This window comes from Panthera onca, chromosome C2 (assembly GCF_046562875.1).
Source record: "Panthera onca isolate mPanOnc1 chromosome C2, mPanOnc1 haplotype 2, whole genome shotgun sequence".
Lineage (NCBI taxonomy): Eukaryota > Metazoa > Chordata > Mammalia > Carnivora > Felidae > Panthera > Panthera onca.
Genome location: NC_138347.1, coordinates 83,529,381 through 83,554,794, shown reverse-complemented (window position 1 = coordinate 83,554,794; position 25,414 = coordinate 83,529,381). Strand labels below are relative to the sequence as shown.

Here is a 25,414-nt window from a genome sequence, read left to right as displayed (position 1 = left end):
AAAGTAACTACTAGTAGACTGCTGTTGCCTGGAAGCCTTATCGGTGACATAAACGATTGATTAGCACATATCTTGCATGTTACGAGTAATAGAGAAATAAAATAGAGAAAAGAAAATATTAAGAAAATCGTAAAGGGGTGCCTGGCTGGCTCAGTCAGTAGAACATGAGATTCTTGATCTCAGTGTCATGAGTTTAATCCTCATGTTGGATGTAGAGCTTACTTTAAAAGAAAAAATAAAAAGTCATAAGAGAAAATACACTTACGGTATTGTAAAAAAATGACATGTAAGTGGACCCTGCACAGTTCAAAGCCATGTTGTGCAAGGATTAACTGTATGTATATGTGTATACATCTTTGTCCATTCACATCTTTATTCAATCATATGTTAACGGACATGTATGTTTCCATATCTTGGCTATTGTAAATAATGCTGCTGTGAACATGGGAATGCAAATAGCACTTTGATAACCCATTTTCATTGTCTTTGCATATATACACAGCAATGTGGCAGTTTTTTAAATTTTTTTGAGGAACCTTCATATTGTTTTCCATAGTAGCTATACCAATTTATGTTCCCACCAATAATGCACAAAGATTCCCTTTTCTCCATGTTCTTGCTAACACTTGCTATCTCATATTTTTGATGATAGCCATTCTAACAAGTATAAGGTGATAACTCATTTTAATGTGCATTTTTCTCATGATTAGTGATGTTGACCACCTGTTTATGTACCTGTTGACCATTTGTATGTTTTGTTTGGAAAAACGTGTATTTAGTTCCTCTGCCCATTTTTAAATAGATTTTTATGACTTTTTTTTTCTATTCAATTGTGTGTGAGTTCTTTATATATTTTCAGTATTAACCTTTTGTCAGATACATGATTTGCAAATATTTTTTCTCATTCCTCATTTGCCTTTTCATTTTGCTGGTGGTGTCCTTTCCTGTGCAGAAACTTGTTTATTTGCTTTTGTTGCCTGTGCTTTCAGCGTCAGATCCAAAAAATCATTTCCCAGACCTGTCATGGAGCTTGCCCCTGTAACCTTTCTTCTTACCCTTAAAAGTTTTTTTCTAGGAGTTTTATGGTTTCAGGTTTTTTTTTTTTTTTTTTTTTTTTTTTTAATGGTTTCAGGTCCTAAATTTAAGTCCTACATCTGTTTTGAGTTGATTTTTATATGTGGTATAGGATAGGGGTCTAGTTTCATTCTTTTGTATGTAGTTGTCCCATTTTCCCAACACCATTTATTAAAGAGACTGTCCTTTCCCTATTGTATATCTTAGTGCCTTTGTCATAAATTAATTGACCATATATGCATGTGCTTATTTCTGTGCTCTCTTCTAGTCCATTTATCTATGTGTCTGTTTTTATGCCAAACCGTAGCGTTTTATTACTATAACTTTTTAATATAGTTTGAAACCAGGAAGTATGATGCCTTCTCCTTTTTTTTTTTTTTTTTTTAATCAGAAAAGAGACTATTTGGGGGTCTTTTATGATTCCATACAGATTTTAGGATTGTTTTTTCTATTTCTGTGAAGAATACTGTTGGGATTTTGATAGAGATTTCATTGAATCTGTAAGATTGCTTTGGGTAGTATGAACATTTTAACAATATTCTTCCAGTCCATGTGCATAGAGTATCTTTTTATTTATTTGTCTTCAGTTGTTTTCATCAGTGTCTTGTAGTTTTCAGTGTACAGGCCTTTCATCTTAGTTAAATTTATTGCTAAGTATTTTATTGTTTTTGATGCAATTGTAAATGGGATTATTTTCTTAATTCTCTTATAGTTTGTTGTTAGTGTATAGAGACACAATTGACTTTCTATGTCGACTTTATATCCTACAAACTTACTGAATTTATTACTTTTAACAGTTTTTAGGTGGAGTCTTTAGGGTTTTCTGTATTTAATATCCCATTCAGATAGAGACAGTTTTACTTCTTCTTTTGCAGTCTGAATACTTTTTATTTCTTTTTCTTGCCTAATTGCTCTGGCTAGAACTTCCAGTACTATGTTGAATAAAAGTTGTGAGAGTAGGTATCTTTGTCTTGTCCTTGATTTTAGTTCGAGTAAGAGCTTTTAATTTTTCACCATTGTGATGTTAGCTGTGGGCTTGTCATATGTGGCCTTTATTGGAGGTATGTCCCCTCTATACCCAATTTGTTGAGAGTTTTTTCAAGAATAGCTGTTGAATTTTGTCAAGTGCTTCCTCTGCATCTGTTGAGATGATCATAGGATTTTTATCTTTCATTTTGTTAATGTAGTTTATCACACTGATTGATCTGCAGATGTTGCATCCCTGGAATAAATACCACTTGATCATGGTGTATGATCTTTTAATGTACTGTTGAATTCTGTTTGCTAATATTTTGTTCAGGATGTTTTCATCTATGTTTATCAGGGATATTGGCCTGTAATTTCTTGTAGTGTTGTCTGTGTTTGGTATCAGGGTAATGCTAACTTTGTAAAATGAATTTGTAAGTGTCCCCTCTTCTTGTATTTTTTTGGAAAAGTTTGAGAAGGATTGGTGTCAATTCTTCAAATATTTGGTAGAAGTCACCCTTTAAGTCATCTGATCCTGGAGTTTTCTTTGTTGGGAGGTTTCTGATTACTGATTTCAGTCTCCTTACTAGTAATTGTTTTATTCAGATTTTCTATTTCTTTATGCTTCAGTCTTGGTAGCATGTATGTTTCTAGGAATTTATCCATTTCTTCTAGGTTGTCCAGTTTGTTGGTATTTAATTGTTCGTAGTTTTTTTTAAAAAAACATTTTGTTTATTTTTAAGATTTTATTAAAAAAATTTTTTTAATGTTTATTTTTGAGAGAGAGAGAGACAAAGTACAAGTGGGGGAGGGGCAGAGAGAGAATGAGACACAGAATTTGAAGCAGGCTCCAGGCTCTGAGCTGTCAGCACAGAGCCCAATGTGGGGCTTGAACTGACAAGCTGTGATCTCATGACCTGAGCCAAAGTTGGACCAACCTACCGAGCCACCCAGGCGTGCCCCTTAAGATTTTATTTTTAAATAATTTCTACGTGCAATGTGGGGCTCAAACTCACAACCCCAAGATCAAGAGTTGTATGCTCTACCAACTGAGCCAGCCAGGTGCCCATATAGTTGTTCATAGTTTTATGATCCTTTGTATTTGTGTGGTATTAGTTGTTTTGGTTTTTTTTTTTTTTTTTAAGTTTATTTTTTTGAGAGAGCTCACAAGCAGGGGAGAGCCAGAGAGAGAATCCCAAGCAGGTTCCACACTGCCAGCACAGAGCCCGACATGGGACTCAAACTTGCAAACTGTGAGATCGTGACCTTAGCAAAACCAAGAGTCAGACACTTAACTGACTGAGCCATCCACGAGCTGTGTGCTATTAGTTGTAACATCTCCTCTTTATTTATAATTTTATTTGAGTCCTTTCTCTTTTTTCTTGGTAAGTCTAGCCAAGGGTTTGTCTATTTTGTTTACCTTTAAAAAAAAAATAGCTCTTTTTGTCTCCATTTCTTCTGTTTCCCCTCTCATCTTTATTATTTCCTTCTTTCTATTAACTTTGAGCTTTGTTCATTCTTTTGAGATCTTTCTTAATGTAGGCATTTATTGCTATAAATCTCCTTCTTAAAACCTGCTGTATCCCTTAGGTTTTGATATGTTGTATTTCCATTTTCAGTTAAGATATTTTTTGATTTCTCTTGGATTTCTTCTTTGACTCATTGATTGTTCAGTAGCATGTTCTTTAATCTCCGTATATTTATGAATTCCCAGTTGTTTTCTTATAATTGATTTTTAATCTTGTTTTAAGTAGGAGTTAAATGTTTTGCTAGGTTTTTGAAGGAAAAAAGAATTCAGGCTTCTTTCTTTTTTCTCCTCCAGGTACATACCTCCTGATAAGAGAGAAGAAAATGACCAGTCAACCCACAAGTGGATGGTATATGTCCGAGGGTCTCGTAGAGAACCCAGCATTAATCATTTTGTCAAGAAAGTTTGGTTCTTTCTTCATCCCAGCTATAAACCAAATGACCTTGTGGAAGTTAGGTAAGCACAATTAAGTTATTTAATTTAGGAATTACAGATTTACTGATGTGGAAGAAGAGTGTTTTTACTTGAGAAAATTCCCTTTAATTATTAATAATTTACTTAGTTTTGGCTTTTAGTCACAATGTAGTTTTAATTGTGGTTCCTTCATGCAGATTATTGTCTCTCTGTAAAGGCACTATTTCCTCCTGTCAGAATTACATTAGTGGATTCTCCTCCTTCTGGAAATAGCTGAACTTATTTATGTAGATACAGATGAAATGTAAAAGTTTCCTGTTTTTTATATCATAATATAATAGTATTAAACATAGGATTCTAACATTACAGAAATATTTAATTTTCAAAGTTCCCATGATTTCAGCCTCTCAGAAGTAACCCCAGTGATATTTTTCCTACATATATTAACCTAGTACAGTTTGTTATTGTTGGTATTATTATTTCACGAAGATGGATTGATTTTATATGTATACTATTCTGAAATTTGTTTCATTTAGGTATTCTTTACATCTTTATGTGATGTTGCATATCACATATACATTCATTGTGTGAATGTATTGTAGAAGTGGTTTTGGTTTATTATCAGTGAAATTTATATCCTTATCTCTCTTCAGAACTTCTCTCCACTCCTGACTCTTAAACAGAACATGGCTGGGGCGCCTGGGTGGCTCAATCCATTGGGCATCCAACTTGGGCTCAGGTCATGACCTCACAGTTCAGAAGTTCAAGCCCCGCATCAGGCTCTGTGCTGACAGCTCGGAGCCTGGAGCCTGCTTCGGATTCTGTGTCTCTCTCTCTACCTGCCCCTCCCCCCGCTTGCTCTCTGTCTCTCAAAAAAAAATTAAACTAAATAAATAAAATAGAACATGGCTCTCTCCTAAGAACACTGCTTCTGAGAACAACTTTCAAACAACAGTTGTTTTTTCTCTCTTATACCATGTGCTGTTAGGTCCAGGGGTGGGGTGTGTGTCTTTCTTGCACATATTTGTGGCTTCTAGATCATCTTTTCCCCTTTTCTGCCTAAAAGCCCTCAGCTCCTTTGGAGCATTGTATCGTCCTCCTTGTTGCAGACATCTACTAATTTCCCAGTTACTCCCCTCTTTCAAAGACAGTTTTAGCCAATGTCCTGATGTTTCCTGTTGATGTCATTCTCAAGGACTTTGACGTGGAAGTAGACAGCTCACCCAGAACCCTAATTTCTAAGTTCATTGATTTCCTCACTTTTTAAATGAGGTTATTATGATACTGGTATACTGTAGAATATAGGCTGAGTAAGGAGAGAAGGAAATTATATAAAGAGCAGTGAGAGGTAGTGAAAATTGGTATGGGTAAGAAGTGGAATTCCCAGTGGGTTCAAAAAATAGTTGGATTAGGAATGGAGCTGGAAAGATAGGAATTGATAGATGGTCAGAAGGGGAAATACTTGGAAATGGGATTTTTATTTTCTTCATATGGATGATAGTTGTCCCAGTATCAATGATCCATCTTTTCCTTACATTTTTTAAAGATTTTATTATTTTTAAAAAGTTTATTTTGAGAGAGAGCAAGAACATGAGTGGGGGAGGGGCAGGGAGAGGAAGAATCCCAAACAGACTCCACGTTGTCAGCACAGAGCCCGATGCAGGGCTCAATCCCATGGATTGTGAGATCACAACCTGACCCAAAATCAGGAGTCGGACATTTAACCGACTGAGCCACCCAGGCACCCCAGCATATATCCTGGATTTAATTGTACCTCTCCATGTTCTTTACATGGATCTTAAGATGTTTTTCACATCAGGTGTCTAAAGTAATTTGATGAGTAGGGGAGACTCTTGGGGTTAATCTTCCCTGTAGCTCATAAGCAAATGTGTGTTTCTCATGTACTCTGAATTTGCTCATCACAGTACATTACTTGTAGATTCTGCTAAGAAGCATCTTTTTTTTTAAAAATTTTTTTTTTTTTCAACGTTTTTTTATTTTTATTTTTGGGACAGAGAGAGATAGAGCATGAACGGGGGAGGGGCAGAGAGAGAGGGAGACACAGAATCGGAAACAGGCTCCAGGCTCTGAGCCATCAGCCCAGAGCCTGATGCGGGGCTCGAACCCACGGACCGCGAGATCGTGACCTGGCTGAAGTCGGACGCTTAACCGACTGCGCCACCCAGGCGCCCCAAGAAGCATCTTTTTGACATTTGGTTCAGTTACCACGACCATCCTTAGCCAGCTTCCTAAAGGCTCTGATAGTAAACTTTGCTTTTAGGTACAAGATAGTCACTAAATGCATTCTAGGTCCAGGACTTGATGCAGGGATTGCAAAGATGAAGAACACATGGTTCCTTCCTTTGAGAAGTTTAGTAGAGTATTCTGGTCCTAGTACATGAGTGACTAAAGTTCGTTGTATCTGTTTCATTTAGCTTGAATATAGGAGCTCTCTAGAGCTACACTGTCTAATATTATGACGCACGTAAGTAATTTAAAATTTTCTAATTGCCACATTGAAAAGTAAAAACCAAAAAAGTGAAACCAGGTCATTTCACATGGTAATTCAGTCTTAGGCTGTTTTATTAGAGGTAAAGCAGACTTGCTCTACCCTGCATTCTGACAATATCTAGCCATGGTGTTATGCCTCTGGGAGGAGAGTCGTCTGAACAGTAAGGAGATCTCACACCACAGGGATGTGGACAACTAGCAGTTAAAGTGTGGGCCCTGGAGTTTGTTGCCTGAGTTTGAATCTCAGCTCTACTGCATATTTGCTGTGTGACCTTGGGGAAGTTAGTTATTCAACCTCACTGTGTCTCAGAAGGGACATTTCGTAGTGTGATTGTGAAGATTAGATAAGTTAATAGATATGAAGGGCTTAAAACAGTGATTGGGTCATAGTAAATATTTAAGTGTCTGCTGCTGTTGCAGGGAATAGAATGTGTTCATCTTAAAAAGAGAAACTTAGGGGATGTTTTAGGGTTTTTGAAGGTCATGTGGAGGAAGAATTTGTGATTGCAAAAGGCATATAGTAGATCTAACATGTAGGAGAAAGGTGAAATATTTTTATAATGGAACTGTTCAGAAATGTGGTAGAGAATCTCATTAAGTAATGAGTTTTAGGTCACTAGAAGTGACCTTGGAAGACTGGTTGACCATTTGAATTAATTACTTGGACAAGGAGTTGTACTCCATGCTGTATATATCTAGTAAAGCCATTTTTTTTTTTTTAACCCAGTATTCTCTGAGTTTTCCTTCTTGGTTATTGATACATTTCACCTTCTGTGAGGAATCCAGAAATAAAAAAGTCTGTTTGAGGGAAGCAGTCTTTTTGTGTGTGAGATACGTGTATCTTTTGAAGTTTAACATTTCTATAGGTGATGTCTGTTGGTAAGTCTTAGGTTCCTTTTTTTGCTTCCAAAAATATGGTTAGGGAGAAATTTCCTGTTAAAAGCATTGTTCCTTTTTCCTGGCCCTCTATGCTGTTTGTCTGTCTTCTCTGACAGCAGTCCTTCCTGTTCATTCATGAGAGTTTAGCCAATGTACATAAATTGAGGAACACCGCTAATTTGCAATATCTGTTGTAAGAGAAATTCAGCATACAAACAATATAATTGATGTATTGAAAAATGAATTTAGGCTATCTACTTAGCTTTAATGGAATTTAAATGACCAAACATGTCATCAATAAAACTTTAATTATTATTCTTACATTCACCATGCCTTGGCCCTACTTCATCCCTTTTCAAATTACTGTATCAAGTCAATCTTCTCATTTGACCCTAAACTTAAAAAAAAAATTTTTTTTTAATGTTTTATTTTTTATATTTGAGAGAGAGACAGTGAGTAGGGGAGGGGCAGAGAGACAGAGACAGAATCTGAAGCAGGCTCCAAGCTGTCAGCACAGAGCCCGACGTAGGGCTCAAACACACGAACCACGAGATAATGACCTGAGCTGAAGTTGGATGCTTAACCGACTGAACCACCCAGACGCCCTGACCGTAAACTTTTTAATTTCTGTCTGGACCTATACCAACATCATAGCTACTTTACTTACTATAACTCACCTGGTGTTCAACTGGTTTCTCCCACCCAGGACACTCTAGTTTTCTTTCTCTCTGTTTTATAACATAGCTATTGCTTTTTCTCCCTTCCATCCTACTCTCGTACTCGTGGATTTTTCCTGACTTGAGCTTTCCTGGTAGCCTTGTGCTTGGTAATTCACATCCGTTGTTAGACTCCTTTCAGGTTGTGTTCTTGGACTCAGCCCTTACTGAATTCATGTCTCTTCTTAGTTTTTGAAAAGCACATCCAGCTGAATGTTTCTTCCTCCCTGTCATCTTGGCATCTTCTCTCATTATAGTAATTCCAAGGTAGTGACATAATGAACATTTTCACTTTAAAGCATTCTCTCTCCCCTGTTAAACCATATTATTTTTGAGTACATGAAGTTCTCTCAGTTAAATTTAAAGTATTTTTATGTGGAAAATTCCAAACATATTTAAAAGTAGAGTATCTTGAACCCTTATATACCCAGCATCAATTAATAATTTGCTAGTTGTTTTTTCACCAACTTTCCTTTTTGTTTCTTTCACAAATTCTGTTTTGACTAAAAATTCTCTAATCCAGTTAACATTCACACACATTTCTCTCTATCCACTAAAATCATAATCACTGGGGAAGATCATATTGTGAACATAAGATCTTTTAAATCAGGTTAGTGGATAGTTTCAAATAAATTGTCACTTTCAGATGAGCATTTGTGATCTATTGTTTTTGCCAGAGTGGAGGAATAAATATGAGTGTCTGGGGTAAGGAACATATACCTCACAGCCTGTGTCTGTCAAGTAGCAGGCAAAGATTCTGGCTTCTAATGTATGATATCCAACAAATCACCTTGAATCACTGTGAAAATAATGATATTGGATTATATACTATAAATATCTCTATTCAGTAATTGAAAGTTTAATGTAGGTTTGAGTTCAGTTTTTCTTTTAGCATCTTAGCAAAATTCATATTGATTTAGCTTCAAATGAGGAAATGTAAACGATAGTAAGAGGCTCTGAATTTCTGACTTACCAATACGAGAAAATTTTCCTGTCTAGAATGAGAGACTGACTGTGGCTTAATGTGTTAATACCTGCTTTTCCCTAGAGAGCCTCCTTTTCACCTCACCAGAAGAGGCTGGGGCGAGTTTCCTGTCAGAGTTCAAGTTCACTTTAAAGACAGCCAGAACAAACGGATAGATATCATACATAATCTGAAGGTATTGTAACAAAACATTGTTCCCCAGAAGTGAATTACCTCCTTTTTTTTTTTTTTTTTTTTTTAATTAGAGAGTGTGAGCTGGGGGGAGGGGGGGGACAGAGGGGCGGGGGGTGGGGAGAGAGAGAATATCTTAAGCAGTCCCATAACCTTGGGATCATGACCTGAGATGAAATCAGGAGTTGGATGCTCAATCAACTGAGCCACCCAGGCACCCCTGAAGTTCCTCTTTGTGTCTGGTTACTTAAAGCAATGGGTTAGGCCTCCTGAGAGAAGTAGCTAAGGACAGTGGAAGCAGGGTTAATATTTTTGATTGTGTGATGCATACTGCTACAAGACTCCTTTGTTCCCTGAAGGTTGGGGGAGCAGTTGCACTACAGCAGAATGTATGTTCTTTAAAAAGATGAACTGGTCAGAGAATCAGAAGACTTGAGTCTCTGATCAAAGCTCACTGTTACTGTGTTACCTGAGACTAAGTGACTGAAATCTTTAAAAAATCTACGGGGTGCCTAGATGGCTTGACTGATTAAGCATCCAACTTTTGATTTTGGCTCAGGTCATGATCTCCTGGTTTGTTAGATCAAGCCCCATGTCAGGCTTTGCACTGAGCATGGAGCCTGCTTGGGATTCTCTCTTTCTCTCTCTCTCTTACACAATAAATAAACATTTAAAAAAACCTATTTACTTTTTTGTAAAATGAGGCAAATAATAAGCCTGTTTATCTCATAAGGATATAGAATAGAATATGTTTATCTTGGAAGCATTAAGACAGGAGTGAACATATTTTAGAAAGTTGAAAGTACTGTACAAAGTTGTAATTTCGTATTTTAAGAAATCCCTTATTAATATATCCACATGGTTTATTATGCAGCCATTTTAAGTTATATATTATGATGTGTTTTCTATACCTGGGGAAAAACTACCAACTCTGGCAAGTGAAAAGCACAGGGTATAATATGTATGTATAGTATGAAGTCAACTGTGATTTTAAATAGGTGGAAAAAACACAAAAGAAATATACCAAAATGTTGGAGTAATTGTAGTATGACATTGTGGGCAATTTCTCCTGCCCTTATTTTCTATTTTTTGTTTTTGTCTTTTTCTAATTTTATATAATAAGCATGTTTAACTTTTATGATTGGAAGACCATTTTTTAAAATGTTTTCCTAGTTCCTCTATGTAGTCTCATGTAGATTTTCTCTACATAAGATAAAATTCTAATATTAAACTTCTCCCAAAGCACCCTTACTTTGTGGTTTACCACATTATTCCCATTACTGGCTCCCAAAATTGAACTAAATGAGTGTCGGTACATCTGCAGAATTCCCTTTGTTCTACGAATACAACTTTTTCTTTCTTTCTTTTTTTTTTTAAATGCTTGTTTATTTTTGAGAGCAAGAGAGACAGAGTGTGAGCTGGGGAGGGGCAGAGAGAGAGGGAGACACAGAATCTGAAGCAGCTCCAGGCTTCAAGCTGTCAGCACAGAGCCTGATGTGGGGCTTAAACTCACAAACTGTGAGATGAGATCATGACCAGAGCCAAAGTTGGACACTTAACTGGCTGAGCCACCCAGGTGCCTTACAAATACAACTTTTTCAACCTTAAGGCTAAAATTTGCTCTCCATTGGTGACAGCACTGTTAAACTTTGTGTTTAAGTTATATCTGAGAGATTACTATAAGATTAGATTGCATTATAACCTAGCAGAGGAACTGGAATGGAATCAAGCACATACAGCCACTTTGTTCAGAGGGGCAAGATTAGAGGAAGGTCTAAAATAGTTGCTTTCCTTTTATCTTATTTTAAGCACTGCACATACTAATCTTACATTGCACTGGGCCCAGCCCTAATTTTTAAAATATAAGGAATTATTTACATAGTTCTTATACTATTATATTGTCCGTATCACTTAGAGGTCCTGATGGAAGTTTGAGACACAGTTTTTGTTTTGTATTATTTTATTTTATTTTATTTTATTTTATTTTATTTTATTTTATTTTATTTTATTTTATTTTATTTTGATGTTTTCATTTATTTAAAAAAATTTTTTTTCTTAATGTTTATTTTTGACAGAGAGAGAGAGAGAGAGCGCATGAGCAGAAGAGGGGCAGAGAGAGAGGGTGGGGAGACACAGAATCTGAAGCAGGCTTCAGGCTCTGAGCTGTCAGCACGGAGCTCAGTGCAGGGCTCGAACTTGTGAACCATGAGATTATGACCTGGGCCAAAGTCGGATGCTCAACCAACTGAGCCACCCAGGTGCCCCAAGACACAGTGTTTTTAAAAGGACAGTATTTAAGTTTTTTTATCGGCTTTTCTGGAAAGCTTAATTTTATTATTATGTATTGATAGGCCTTCAGGCCTTAAACACTGTGTTGTGACCATGTGATCTTTGTACTGGAGTATTTTCCCTTTTATTGCTGTGTTAAATCTCAGAGCCATCTTGGATTCTCCCCTCTTTGTTCTAAATATTTGTTCAGTTGCAGACTATTATTCTTTCTTCATCATCTTTCTTAGATTCTACCCTTCTCCTTTCCTGCTCTTGCCTAGGCTATTATTCTAATGTCTCCTGATTAAGTTCTTTAATTCTAATCTGTCTCCTTTACCCTAAATCCATTCTGAGCACCATCAGATTAGTCTTCCTGAAATAGGAAAACCATTATGCTGTTCCTCTCTGAGAAACCTTCATTGAATTCCCTTTACTCAAGTTCAGACTTCCCTGACTCTTTAGGGCTCTTCACATTTTGACTCAACACACTTTTTTCCTACATTATCTCACACTAATGCCCTGCATGGACATCCTACTCCAGCCAGGTCAGTTATTCACATCCCAGAAATGCCCTGGGCCTTCTTCTCTTGTGTTTGTTTGTTTGTTTGTTTGTTTTGTTTGTTTTTAATAATGCCTGTTTGAATTCTTAACATTCTTCAAGTTCAGATTCCTATGTAACTTTTCCTGACTAAACCCATAGTGATCTCTCTGTATTTTGAAATGCTGCTGGAATGCTTAAAAATCTATATTTGATACTGTAATAATTACATTAAGTACTAAGTACTCAAGTATTAGAGGTATGTAAAATTTGAAGTTCCCAGAATCTATGAAATTCCCACATCCTGAATCCCTGATGAACCATCACCATGGAGCACAGTAATTCCCAAAACAACCCTTTTATCCATTTTGTAAATAAACTTTTGGAAGATTCTTCCATAAATTTAACTAAAACTGTCTTTTTTTTTTTTTTTTTATAAAAAAAAAAAAAACAAAAAACCTTGATCTTATTTGTCCTAGTTTGATTTCTAGAATAGCACAGGACAGGACTTTGTGTTGTTTTATAAGAATCCTAAAAATGTTTAATGACGGCCTTCATGGCTCTTCTTAAATCCTTTCCAGGCAGAACCTATTCTTCTTTTTTTTTTTTCCTTAACATTTATTTATTTATTTGTTTATAAATTTTTTTTTTTAACGCTTATTTATTTTTGAGGCAGAGACAGAGCATGCACGGGGGAGGGTCAGAGAGAGGGAGACACAGAATCTGAAACAGGCTCTAGGCTCTGAGCTGTCAGCACAGAGCCTGACGTGGGGCTCGAACTCACAGACCGTGAGATCATGACCTGAGCCGAAGTCGGCCGCTTAACTGACTGAGCCACCCAGGCGCCCCAACGTTTATTTATTTTTGAGAGAGAGAGAGACAGAGCATGAGCAGGGGAGGGGCAGAGAGAGAGGGAGACACAGAATCCAAAGCAGGCTCCAGGCTCTAAGTTGTCAGCACAGAGTCCAATGCAGGGCTCAAACCCATGAACCACGAGATCATGACCTGTGTTGAAGTTGGACGCTTAACCAACTGAGCCACCCAGGCGCCCCCAGGCAGAACCTATTCTTGTAACATTCCTTGTACACAGTGCTTTCTAGTTTCTCTTGCCATTTGGATAACAGTTCTAGGTTATCAATGTCTCTCATAAAGTATGGTCCCAAGAGTGAAACATAGGCCACTACAGATTACAGCGAGACTATTATTTCCATGCTGTGGAGAATATGAACATAAACTAAACAAAATAGGAACAAAAAAGGAACAAAAACTAAAAAAAAAAAAAAAAAAAAAAAAAATGGGCATAGCCTAAAATTGCCCACATCATTAAAAAGAAATTTTTTTTAATGTTTATTTTTTGAGAGTGAGAGAGAAAGAGAGAGAGCACAAATAGGTGAGGTCCAGAGAGAGGAAGACACAGAATCCAAAGCAGGCTCCAGGCTCTGAGCTATCAGCACAGAGCCAGATGCAGGGCTCGAACCCATGAACTATGAGATCATGACCTGAGCCGAACAAAGTTGGACGCCTCACCAACTGAGTCACCCAGGCGCCCCGCCCACCTCCTTTTAACAGTCATACTGTTGGCTAAGGTTTAAGTATTAAAATTCTAGATCTCTTCCATGGAACGAGTGTGAATTCACCCTGCATTGCCTTTTTTGTTACGAAACTAGTTCTCATGACTGAGTTGTCATGTCTGTGTTGGCTGCTAAGGACCTCAGCCAGAACTTGAAATGTACTTTTTGCAAGTCTTAGAGTTTTCTATTTACTGATTAGTAAATCATCTTTCCTTTTTACCAAACTTAATAGTTTTCCCCCATTGATCTTACTGTGTAATGTTTATATTGATAAGCTCCACAAATCCTCTTTTTTTTTTTTTTTTTTTTTTTTTTTGGTGAGGATGGAGGTTTGAGTGCTTTATTGCAAAAAGCAAAAATGCTGTTGAGGAACAAATTGTTTATGCTAAGCAAAAACTTTTTCTGATTTTTATCTTTATTGAAATACAGTTGACATACAGTGTTATATTAGTTATAGGTATACAGCATAGTGATTTGACAATTCTATACGAAACTCATTAAGTGTAGTCACTGTACAAAGTTACTACAGTATTATCAACTGTATTCCCCATGCTGTACTTTTCATCTCTGTGACTTACATAACAGGAAGATTGTACCTCTTAATCTCCTTCACTTATTTTGCCCAACACCTTACCCCTGTCCTCTCTGGCAAACACCAGTTTGTTCTCTGTATTTGTAGGTCTGTTTCTGGTTTTTGTTTGTTCATTTGTTTTGGTTTTTAGATTCTACACATCAGTGAAATCCTATAGTATTTGTCTTTCTCTGCCTGACTTACTTCACTTAGCATAATAGCCTCTAGGTCCATCCATACTGATGCAGATGGCAAGATTTCATTCTTTTTTATGGCTAAGTAATTGTGTGTGTGTGTGTGTACAGATTATTTTTTTAAAGTGATAGTAAAATAAAATACAGGAATAAGAACTGAGCATTTTTGTATGTAGGTGTAAAGTTTGTTTATGTTACATTTTTTACATCATCTTTGTAAACACCATCTAAATGGCTAGAATACTTCACAGTTGATGGTTCAGGATTTACTTAAGCATTCCTCTATAGCTGGACTTTTATGTCTCCAGTTCATGGCTATAGTAAACACCATTTTGTGTAAAACTTCCTCCATTTTTAGATAGTGCTTAGAATGTTTTTAGAAGTATATAGTTTATATTAAAGGTATAATAACTATATGATTGAGGTTGTTTTTATTAATTTTACTCATCCCTCCAATTCAGAGGGTTTTTATCGAAGTGATGAATAGATATATTATGAAAAAATAGATCCTATGTTACGAAGACTTGTGGTGAAAGGGGTTTTAGATGAGATTGTATCCTAAGATTTATAAGTAAGCTTAGTGAAACTTTACACTCTTCTTTTGTCTTTCAATAGCTGGATAGAACTTACACTGGCCTGCAGACTCTTGGAGCAGAGACGGTAGGTTTTTCCTGCAGTATTATTTGGGAATAAGTAGAATGAAAATTGATCTTCATTTTTAACTGGAAAAAAACGAGTGCTGAATTTTTTAAAGAGTTTTTCTTCTCCCTTTTTAAATAAAAAAAAAAATGATTAAAATGCACATAAAGTATCATTTTAACAATGTTTAATTGTGCAGTTAAGAGGTATTAAATATACTCACATTTTTGTGCATGTATTGCTATCATGCATCTCCAGAACTCTTTTCCTCTTGGAAAACTGAAACTATCCCCATTTACAGTAACCATTCCCCTTTCCTTTCAACCCCTGGCAAACACCCTTCTACTTTGGGTCTCTGTGAAGTTTTGACTACTCTAGGCATCATATAAGTGGAATTATGCAGTCTTCTTTTTTTTTTTTTTTTTGATTGGCACATTTTACTTAGCGAAATGTTCTCAAGGTTCATCTGTGTTGTGGCGTGCATCACAATTTTCTTCCTAAAAAAGGCTGAATAATATTCCATTGTATGTATATACGTTTTGTTTATCCAGTGATCTGTTAATGAACACTTGAGTTGCTTACATCTTTTGGTTATTTGAATAATCCTGCTAAGAACATGGGTGTATAGATACCTGTTTGAGTCTATGCTTTCAGTTCTTTTGGGTACATACCCAAGACAGTGGAATTGCTAGATCATATGGTAGCTCTATTTTTTTTTTTTTTTGGAAGATTTTATTTTTTAAAGAAATCTCTATACCTAGCATGGGGCTTGAACCTACAGTCCCAAGATAAGTAGCTGTACACTCCACTGACTAAGCCAGCCAGGTGCCCCATGGTAGCTCTATTTTTAATTATTGAGGGACAGCCACAGTCTTTCTATAGCAGCTGTACCATTTTACATTCCCACAAACAGTGCACAATGGTTCCAGTTTCTCCACCTGTTTTCCAGCACTTATTTTCTATTATTTTGATAGTGGCCAAACTAATGAGTGTGAGGTGGTATTTCATTGTGGTTTTGATTTGCATTTTCCTAATGATTATTGATGTTGAGTATCTTTTCATGTGTTTATTGGCTGCTTGTATATGTTCTCTGGAGAAATGTCTAGTCAGATCCTTTGCTTATTTTTGAATCAGGTGTTTGGTTTTTCGTTTTTGAGTTTTAGGAGTTCTCTCTGTATTCTTGATATTAATCTCTCATCAGATCATTCTGTGTATTATTACCTATTCACTCTGTTGATCGTGTCCTTTGATGCACAGAAGTTTTTAATTTTGATGCAGTCCAGTGATTCTCTTTTTTCTTTTGTTGCCTGTGCTTTTTATATCATATCCAAGAAGTCATTGCCAAATCCAGTGTCATGAAGCTTTGCCCTTATATTTTCTTCTAAGTGTTTTACTGTTTTGGGTCTTCTGTTTGGGTCTTTGATCCATTTTGAGTTAATTTTTGTATATGGTGTGAGGTAAAGGTCTTCTTTCATTCTAATGCATGTGGATATCCAGTTTTCCCAGAACTATTTGTTGAAAAGACTGTCCTTTTCCCAGTGGTCTTGGCATTCTTGTCAAAAATAATTTGTCCATACATATGAGGTGGCATTTTATTCCAGTGGTCTATGTGTCTTCTCGATCCTAGTACCACATGGTTTTGATTACTATAGTTTTGTAATAATAAGTTTTAAAGTCTGGAAATGAGACCTCCAACTTGGTTCTTCTTCCCCATGCCCTTCCTTCCACTTGTTTTGTTGTTGGTAGTGTTCATGCTATATCAGCAGTAGCCATTATAGTTAGAATTAGCCAATTAAACCTTATTCTGTTTAGGGAAATGTGCTCTGTTGTATCAAAAGGTACTTATTGAGCATGTACTCTATAGGAGACATTGGTCCTGGTAATGGGGATACAGAGAGATAGCTGCTGTTCTTAAAGAGTTATATTCTTGATAGTGTTGAGAATGGGAAGAAGATATAAAGATACTTATTGAGCATGTACTATATAGGAGACACTGGTCTTGGTAACGGGGATATAGAGAGATAGCTGCTGTTCTTAAAGAGTTATATTCTTGATAGTGTTGAGAATGGGAAGAAGATATATAGTAAACAAAAGGAAATAAGTGATATAAAGAAGAGAGTAGCTGGGGGACAAGGGAGTTGCTTTAGCTAGGTTGGTTAGGGAAAGCCTCTCTGAGAAGGTGACATTTGATTGAGACTTGATGAGAAAGAGGCAGTCATACAGGGATTTGTGGGGGAAGAGTGTTCTAAGGCATAGAAACAGCAAATAGTCCCAAATTATATGATTGGTTTCACTGGGTTATTTATCTATTAAACCAGACTAGATTACATTCTGGGGTAAGTCGTTTAGTTCTTAGATTGAAATTGCCTTTGAAGTATGATTAAAAATCATTTGTTACATCTCTTAGAGTACCATGTTCTTAGACAAGCTTGGGGCTTTCTGTGACACTGATGATGGATTCATGAGTCCAATTGTTGCCTGATTGTGTAGGTAGTGGATGTTGAGCTCCACCGACATTCTCTTGGAGAAGACTCCATTTATCCTCAGTCTTCCGAGTCAGACATCTCTGATGCCCCACCATCTTTGCCTTTGACCATTCCAGCCCCAGTGAAAGCTTCCTCACCGATAAAGCAGTCACATGAGCCAGTACCTGATACTTGTGTGGAGAAAGGTAATATATTTTTCCTTATATGGAAATGGATTTTTCCTTGTACAGAGGAATCACTCTCTGGGGCATTCCTTTCTCTCATTTGCATAATATGATATTGAACTGCTTCCTGTAGAGACTGAGGAGTGTATGGAAAATAAGTTTTCCATAAATAGGCATGCTGCCTCTACCTATACAGTCCAGTTGTGAAAATAGCCAAATCCTTATTCTCAGAAAAAATTTTTTCATGAAGTTCTACATGTTTTATAGAATATAAAACTTACTAAAAGACATTAAATGTTCATTTTTTGATGATTATAATGGTTTCTTCTGACATGTTATAGGAAGAGTTTTTGGTTGTGTGTCTTGTTGTGTGAACAAGAAACTGAATGTTAAGTATCTATTATTTAAAGTACAACGTAACAACTGACACCACAGAAATACAAAGGATTATAAGAGAATATTATGAAAACTATTTATGACAACAAATTGGACACCCTAGAAGAAATGGATAAATTCCTAGAAACATATAACCTCCCAAAACTGAATCAGGAAGAAATTGAAAATTTGAACAGACCAATTACCAGCAGTGAAATTGAATCAGTAATCAAAAAATGCCCAACGAACAAAAGTCCAGGGCTAGACAACTTCACAGGTGAATTCTACCAAACATTTAAAGAAGAGTTAATACCTATACTTCTCAAACTATTCTAAAAAATAGAGGAGGAAAGAAAGCTTCCAAATTCATTCTCTGAGGCTAACATTACCCTCACACTGAAACCAGATAGGCACTACAAAAAAAGGAGAACTGCAAGTCACTATCTCTGATGAATGTAGACACAAAAATCCTCAACAAGATATTAGCAAATCACATCCAGCAATTCATTAAAAAAATCATTCACCGTGATCAAATGGGATTCATTCCTGGGATGCAAGTGTGGTTCAGTATTTGAAAACCAATCAGTATGATACACCACATCAACAACAGAAAGGATAAAAACCATATCATTTCAATAGTTGCAGAAAAAGCATTTGACAAAATACATCATTCTTGATAGAAACCTTCAACAGAGTAGGTCTAGAGGAAACATACCTCAACATAATAAAGGCCATATATGAAAAAACCCATAGCTAACATCCTACTCAATTCCCCTAAGGTCAGAAACGAGAAAAGGATGTTCACTCTCACCACTTTTATTCAACATGGTACTAGAAGTCCTTGCCACAGCAATCAGACAAGAAAAACAAATCAAAGGCATCCAAATTGGTAAGGAAGAAGTATCACTGTTTGCAGATGACATGATACTATATATAAAAAACCCAAAGACTCCACCAAAAAACTACTGATAAATGAATTCAGTAAGGTCACAGGGTACAAAATCAATATACAGAAATCTGTTAACATTTCTATACACTAACAATAATAATAAGCAGAAAGAGAAATCAAGGAAACAGTCCCATTTACAATCATACTAAAAGAATAAAATACCTAGGAATAAACTTAAGGAAGTGAAAGATCTATATTCTGAAAACTGTAAAACATTGATGAAAGAAATTGAAGATGACACAAGCAAATGGAAAGATACTTGATACTCATGGATGGAAGAATAAATATGTTAATGTGTCCAGACTGCCCAAAGCAATTTAATGCAATCCCGATGAAAATACCAACAGCATTTTTCATAGAACTAGAACAAACCCAAAATTTGTATGGAACTACAAAAGACCCCCCCCCCCCCCCAAAGAGCCAAAGCAGTCTTGAAAAAGAATAAAACAGGGGTGCCTGGGTAGCTCAGTCGGTTAGGCCTCCGACTTCGGCTCAGGTCACGATCTCGTGGTCCGTGAGTTCGAGCCCCACATCGGGCTCTGGGCTGATGGCTCAGAGCCTGGAGCCTGCTTCTGATTCTGTGTCTCCCTCTCTCTCTGCCCCTCCCCCGTTCATACTCTGTCTCTCTCTGTCCCAAAAATAAATAAATGTTAAAGAAAAAGAAAAAAAGAATAAAACAGGTGGTGTCACAATCTCAGATTTCAAGATCTGTTACAAAGGTGTAATAATCAAAACACTATGGTACTGGGACAACAGCAGACACATAGATGAATGGAACAGAATGGAAAACCCAGAAATAAACCCATGCTTATATTGTCAATTAGTTTTTGACAAAGGAGGCAAGACTATGCATTGGGAAAAAGACAGTCTCTTCAACAAATGGTGTTGGGAAAACTGGACAGCAGCATATAAAAGAATGAAACAGGACCTCTTTCTTTCACTATACACAAAAACTCAAAATGGACTAAGGGCCTAAAATGTGAGACCTAAAACCATAAAAATCGTAGAAGAGAGCCCAGGCAGTAATTTCTCTGACACCTGCAGTAGCAACATTTTTCTAGATATGTCTCCTGAGGCAAGAGAAACAAAAACAAAATAAACTGTTGGGACTACATCAATATAAGAGCTTCTGCACAACAAAGGAAACCATCAACAAAACCAAAAGACAACCTAGTGAATGGAAGAAGATATCTGAAAATGACCTATCAGATAAAGGGTTAGTATCCAAAATGTATGAAGAACTGATACAACTGAACACCAAAAAAAGAAATAATTCAGGTAAAAAAATGGGCAGAAGACATGAACAGACATTTCTCCAAAGAAGACATACTGTTGGCCAACAGACACATGAAAAGATGCTCAACATCACCCATCATCAGGGAAGTGCAAATCACAACCACAAGGAGATATCACCTCACACTGGTCAGAATGGCTAAAATCAACAATGCAAGAAACAGCAAGTGTTGGCAAGGATGTGGAGAAAAGAGAACCCTTGTGCACTGTTGGGGGGAATGCAGACTTGTGCAGCCACTGTGGAAAGAACAGTATGAACGTTCCTTAAAAAATTAAAAATAGAATTACCATATGTATGATGCAGTAATTCCACTACGGTATTTACCCAAAGAATACAAAAGCATGAATTTGAAAAGATGCACACCGTATTATTGCAGCATTATTTACAACAGCCAAATTGGGAAGCAGCCCAGGTGTTCATTGATGAATGGATAAAGATGTGCTATATATGTATAATGGAATATTACTCAGCCATATAAAGACTCAAACTTGCCATTTGCAACATGGATGGCTCTAAAGAGTATTTAAGTTCTTTTAAGTAGGGTTTTTTTTATTTAACAAGTGAGCTATTAATTAGCAAAGTTGTCACAAAGCAAAAACAGAAGTCATCTCATATGGAAACAGTTATAAGGAAAGAAATGAAATTCAAAGCAGTCAAGTTTCATCTCCAGGAATTGGTGCAGGTAAAATGTTTACTAGGATGTATGGTTTCAGCTAAGGTAGAGATTAAGTTTATGGATTATATATAGAAACCAGAGTGACTAGTAATAAAAATAAATAAATAAATAAGTGGAAGTCCGAGAAAGACAAATGCCATGTGATTTCACTTATATGTGGAGTTTTAGGAACAAATGAACAAAAAAAAGGAGACCAACAAAAACAATAGACTTTTAATTATAGAGAACAAACTGATGGTTACCGGAGGGGAGATGGATAGGGGAATGGGTGAAATAGGTGGTGAGGATTAAGGGTACACTTGTGATGAGCACTGAGTAATGTTTAGAGTTGTTGAATCACCATATTGTACACCTGAAATTAATAGAACACTGTGTGTTAACTGTACTGGAATTAAAAATATAAGATTCATCATCAGCAAATGTATTTTGACTACGGTATTTTTTCATTTAGTAAGTATATATATCATTAAATCACTTCTCTTATATAAAACTGGTTCTAAATGGCATCAGTTTACTCTCTCAGCCTATATTTTAATGTGATGTTAATAATTTAGTCCTTTTATAAATTTTAACTATTCTTTAAATTTCAGTTGCATCTTCTTCATGGGCATTTAGCAAAATAGGGCATTATTAGATTAAGCAAATGCTTTCTTTTTTTTTTTTTTAATTTTTTTTTTTTTAACGTTTTTTAATTTATTTTTGAGACAGGGAGAGACAGAGCTTGAACAGGGGAGGGTCAGAGAGAGGGAGACACAGAATCTGAAACAGGCTCCAGGCTCTGAGCTGTCAGCACAGAGCCCGACGCGGGGCTCGAACTCACGTACCGCGAGATCATGACCTGAGCCGAAGTCGGACGCTTAACCGACTGAGCCACCCAGGCGCCCCAACAAATGCTTTCTTTTGAGTTTTTCTTTTTTTGTAATTTATAGTTTTTTAGTTCATATAAAAAATGGCAGAACATAATACACTTGTGTACTTTTTATATTATACATGCTTTATAGTTAACATTTTCTAATTTTTTGAAAGAAGCGTTTTAATAAAATGATTCTAAACATAATTTACATTTCATCCAAAAATGTATAAAGGGTTCGTACATATGCCAATTGTGTTTTTTACTAGTGAGTGGTTTAAAGATGATTGTTGAAATAAGGGATCTTTATTGTTTCATTCTTTTTCCACGATAGTAAGGTTTTATGATTCCTAAGCAATTTCTGACTTGTCATTGACCTGTTTCCTTTCAAATAGGATTCCCAGCCAACACTGAAGCTGAGAGACACACTACATTTTATTCTTTGCCGTCTTCATTGGAACGGACGCCCACCAAAATGACAACATCCCAGAAAGTTACCTTTTGTTCTCATGGCAATTCAGCTTTTCAGCCAATAGCATCAAGCTGCAAAATTGTGCCACAAAGTCAGATTCCTAATCCTGAGTCACCTGGAAAGTCCTTCCAACCCATCACCATGAGCTGCAAGATTGTTTCAGGTATATAGGTGATATGTGTCAAGTTGATGTGTATAAAAAATTGTTGGAATGACAGAATGTATTATGGCTTTCTTTTTTTAAGTTCTTTTAATTAGGGTTTTTTTTTATTTAACAAGTGAGCTGTTAATTAGCTAAGTTGTCACAAAGCAAAAACAGAAGTCATCTCATATGGAAATAGTTACAAGGAAAGAAATGAAATTCAAAGCAGTCAAGTTTCATCTCCAGGAATTGGTGCAAGTAAAATGTTTACTAGGATGTATGGTTTCAGCTAAGGTAGAGATTAAGGTTATGGATTATATATAGAAACCAGAGTGACTAGTAATAAAAAAAAAATTAGAGGCCTTTTGGTGTGGAGTTAAAGCTTTAAAGGTGGGAATTGGTTTGGGATTGAAATGTCTTTTATACTCTCTAACCACACAGAACATTACTCATTTCTGTTATCAGTGGGTAGTTCTGAGCCTTCACTTTCACTAAAGTTGAATTGTCCATTGTCTCATGACAGTCTCATGTTAGGTAGGCTTCTGGTAGGAATATACTTTATGGTTTTGACTATACCACTTCAGAAAAGACATGAAAGAGAGTCTGCAGAAATATCTAGGCAGTGGGAGCCTTCTGTATATGAAGGGAGAGAAAAGGAGTCTTTGGTGCTAAAAACAGACAACTAAGCAGAAATATCTAAGTTTTTGAAATTCATGAAAGGTGAAGGACGTATAATTTTACCTACAAGTTAGAAGCATTTTGGAACTTGCTGCTTCAGAGGTGAAATAGGCTGACATAGAAATTGGTTTGAAGTTTAGAGAAATTCATGGATGACACATTTGATCGATACAAAAACCATTGAGGATATTTAATGATACGTGGGTAACCTTTGAGAGTGTTCTGTGGGAACAGGTATCTCCGGATTGTGGCTCTGACATAGGATTGGCAGACTTGTTTTGGGTGGGTGAATTTCCTACTTTCCTATTGGAAATTAATTGTAAATCAAGACTCCTGCCTGGTTTGTAAGTCTGGCTGTTCACTTATTTCCTCTAATTTTAGTGTCTTTGAGTGTAACCATAGTTATAACAATCTGCCCAAGTTGTTAAGAGTTTTATTTAGGGATTCAGCGGTTTCACGCTGTTATATAAAGCTCTGCTTTTTGAACTTTAATGTGCCTTGGGATGGGTGTATGGGGGAGAATCTTGTTAAAGTACAGATTTATATTTAGTGGGTCTTGGCTAGCATCTCAGAATCTGTTTTTCAAAAGCTCCCTGCTGATGCAAAGATGTGGAGAGGGAAATAGACTAATCCCTGCCTCAGCTACACTGCTGCTGTTGCTCATTGTCTGAAATACACAGTCCCATTCTCTTTTCCCTGGTAGCCCTGCCCCTCTTGCATTATCTTCATCACCTTAGATGGGTTGAGTAGATCTCTTTTGTTTATTTGGTTTCTCTTTTCTCTTTTTTATTAATAAAGGTTCCCCCATATCAACTCCAAGTCCATCACCGCTGCCTCGAACCCCAACTTCCACTCCAGTCCATGTGAAGCAAGGCACTGCCAGCTCTGTCATTAATAATCCCTATGTTATCCTGGACAAGCCAGGGCAGGTTATTGGAGCCACCACTCCCACTACAGGTGTGCGTTTGATCAGTCTTTGTGTTATCCCAAAGGTTTGATCTTTCGTAAAGATGAAATCTTAGTGTGGACTTAGTAGTCATGTAATAGAGTAATGAAATCTTTATAAAAAGAGGAGAGGATCTGGAATAGTAACTCCAGTGCGGTTTCTTTCAGGGAAGATGTACTTTTTGTAAAAGTTGTATTTTTTAGGATTTTTTCTTTTTAATTTCTAAAGAGTAAAAGTGGGCCATAATTAATTTTCTTTAAAAAAAAAAAAAGATGTTTTATTTTTATTTGGAAGATAATTCTTTTTTGGGCCTGCAAGCAATGTAGTTATTTTCCAAATTAAACTTTAGAAAAAAGAATACCTTTGTGGACCATGTACGTGTTTCACCAGTCAAGTAAAAAAGTGATCTCTACTTTTCTGTGAATAAGGTAAATTTTGTGTGTGGGAAGGAAATTGAACTCTGCAGTTCTAAAAAGGGACCTCTGATAGGAAGAATAAGAATTGGATTCATTGTGTTTGTCACCATAATCTGTAACTACAGAGTGCTTTTCAGGTTTTTTCGCAGTATTTTCATTAACATTATTTTATGTAGTCCCTTCAATTAAACTATGTAAACACATGCTTCTAAGTTTCTGTAGCTTTAAGAGAAATAGTGAAAAGAGAAGTGATACAATGAGACTGATTTTTTTTTTTTTTTTTTTTTTAAACATAATTGATTTAACACATGAATGTATGTTGGGTCTTTCCAGGTACTTTTTTTTTTAGAAAAGTTAGGTCCTTTAACCATGATTGTAACTGTGGAGCTCCTTTAAAAATGCTGCTTTCAGGGGTGCCTGGGTGGCTTAGTTGGTTAGGTGTCGGACTCTTGATTTCAGCTCAGGTCATGCATGATCTCACAGTTTGTGAGTTTGAGCCCCATGCTGGGCTCCACACTGAGCATGGAGCCTGCTTAAGATTCTCTCCCTCCTGCTCCCTGTGCCTGCGTGTTCTCTGTCTCAAAATAAATAAACTTAAAAAAAAAAAAAAAAAAAAAGGCTTTCAGAAATTACTTAATAGCCTTTTGAATGTATTTAGAGATGCCAAATAGGAATCTTTGAGGGTGTTTAGTTTTAGGAATCAGCCAAAAGTCTTTGTAAGCAAGTTTGGTAAATGGAGCAGGTGATCAAATACCATTTTGGTCTTGATTTATTGTTGGCTATAGATAATGAGACTTTTATCAGTCCCTAAAGGCAGTTGTACAGACGGAATATAAAATGTTTAATGTTGGCAGCACTTTGGAACAGGTCTAGCCTCCTGTGAAACTACTTTTATGGAGCCAGCATTCACTTGAATGCATACATTTGGCACATTGTTAAAT

General features: G+C 36.3%; 1 protein-coding gene across 3 annotated transcripts in view; it reads left to right on the top strand.

Annotated features, from left to right (window-relative positions):
- Positions 1–25,414, top strand: part of YEATS2 (YEATS domain containing 2) — a 112,709-nt gene that overhangs the window by 38,579 nt on the left and 48,716 nt on the right. For all 3 annotated transcript variants that reach the window (XM_078453176.2, XM_078453177.2, XM_078453178.2), the window contains exons 7-12: positions 3,863–4,024; positions 9,137–9,248; positions 15,002–15,050; positions 17,520–17,696; positions 22,215–22,454; positions 23,910–24,068. In XM_078453176.2, coding sequence (XP_078309302.1) covers positions 3,863–4,024; positions 9,137–9,248; positions 15,002–15,050; positions 17,520–17,696; positions 22,215–22,454; positions 23,910–24,068 — 899 coding nt within the window. The remainder of the gene's footprint in view (positions 1–3,862; positions 4,025–9,136; positions 9,249–15,001; positions 15,051–17,519; positions 17,697–22,214; positions 22,455–23,909; positions 24,069–25,414) is intronic.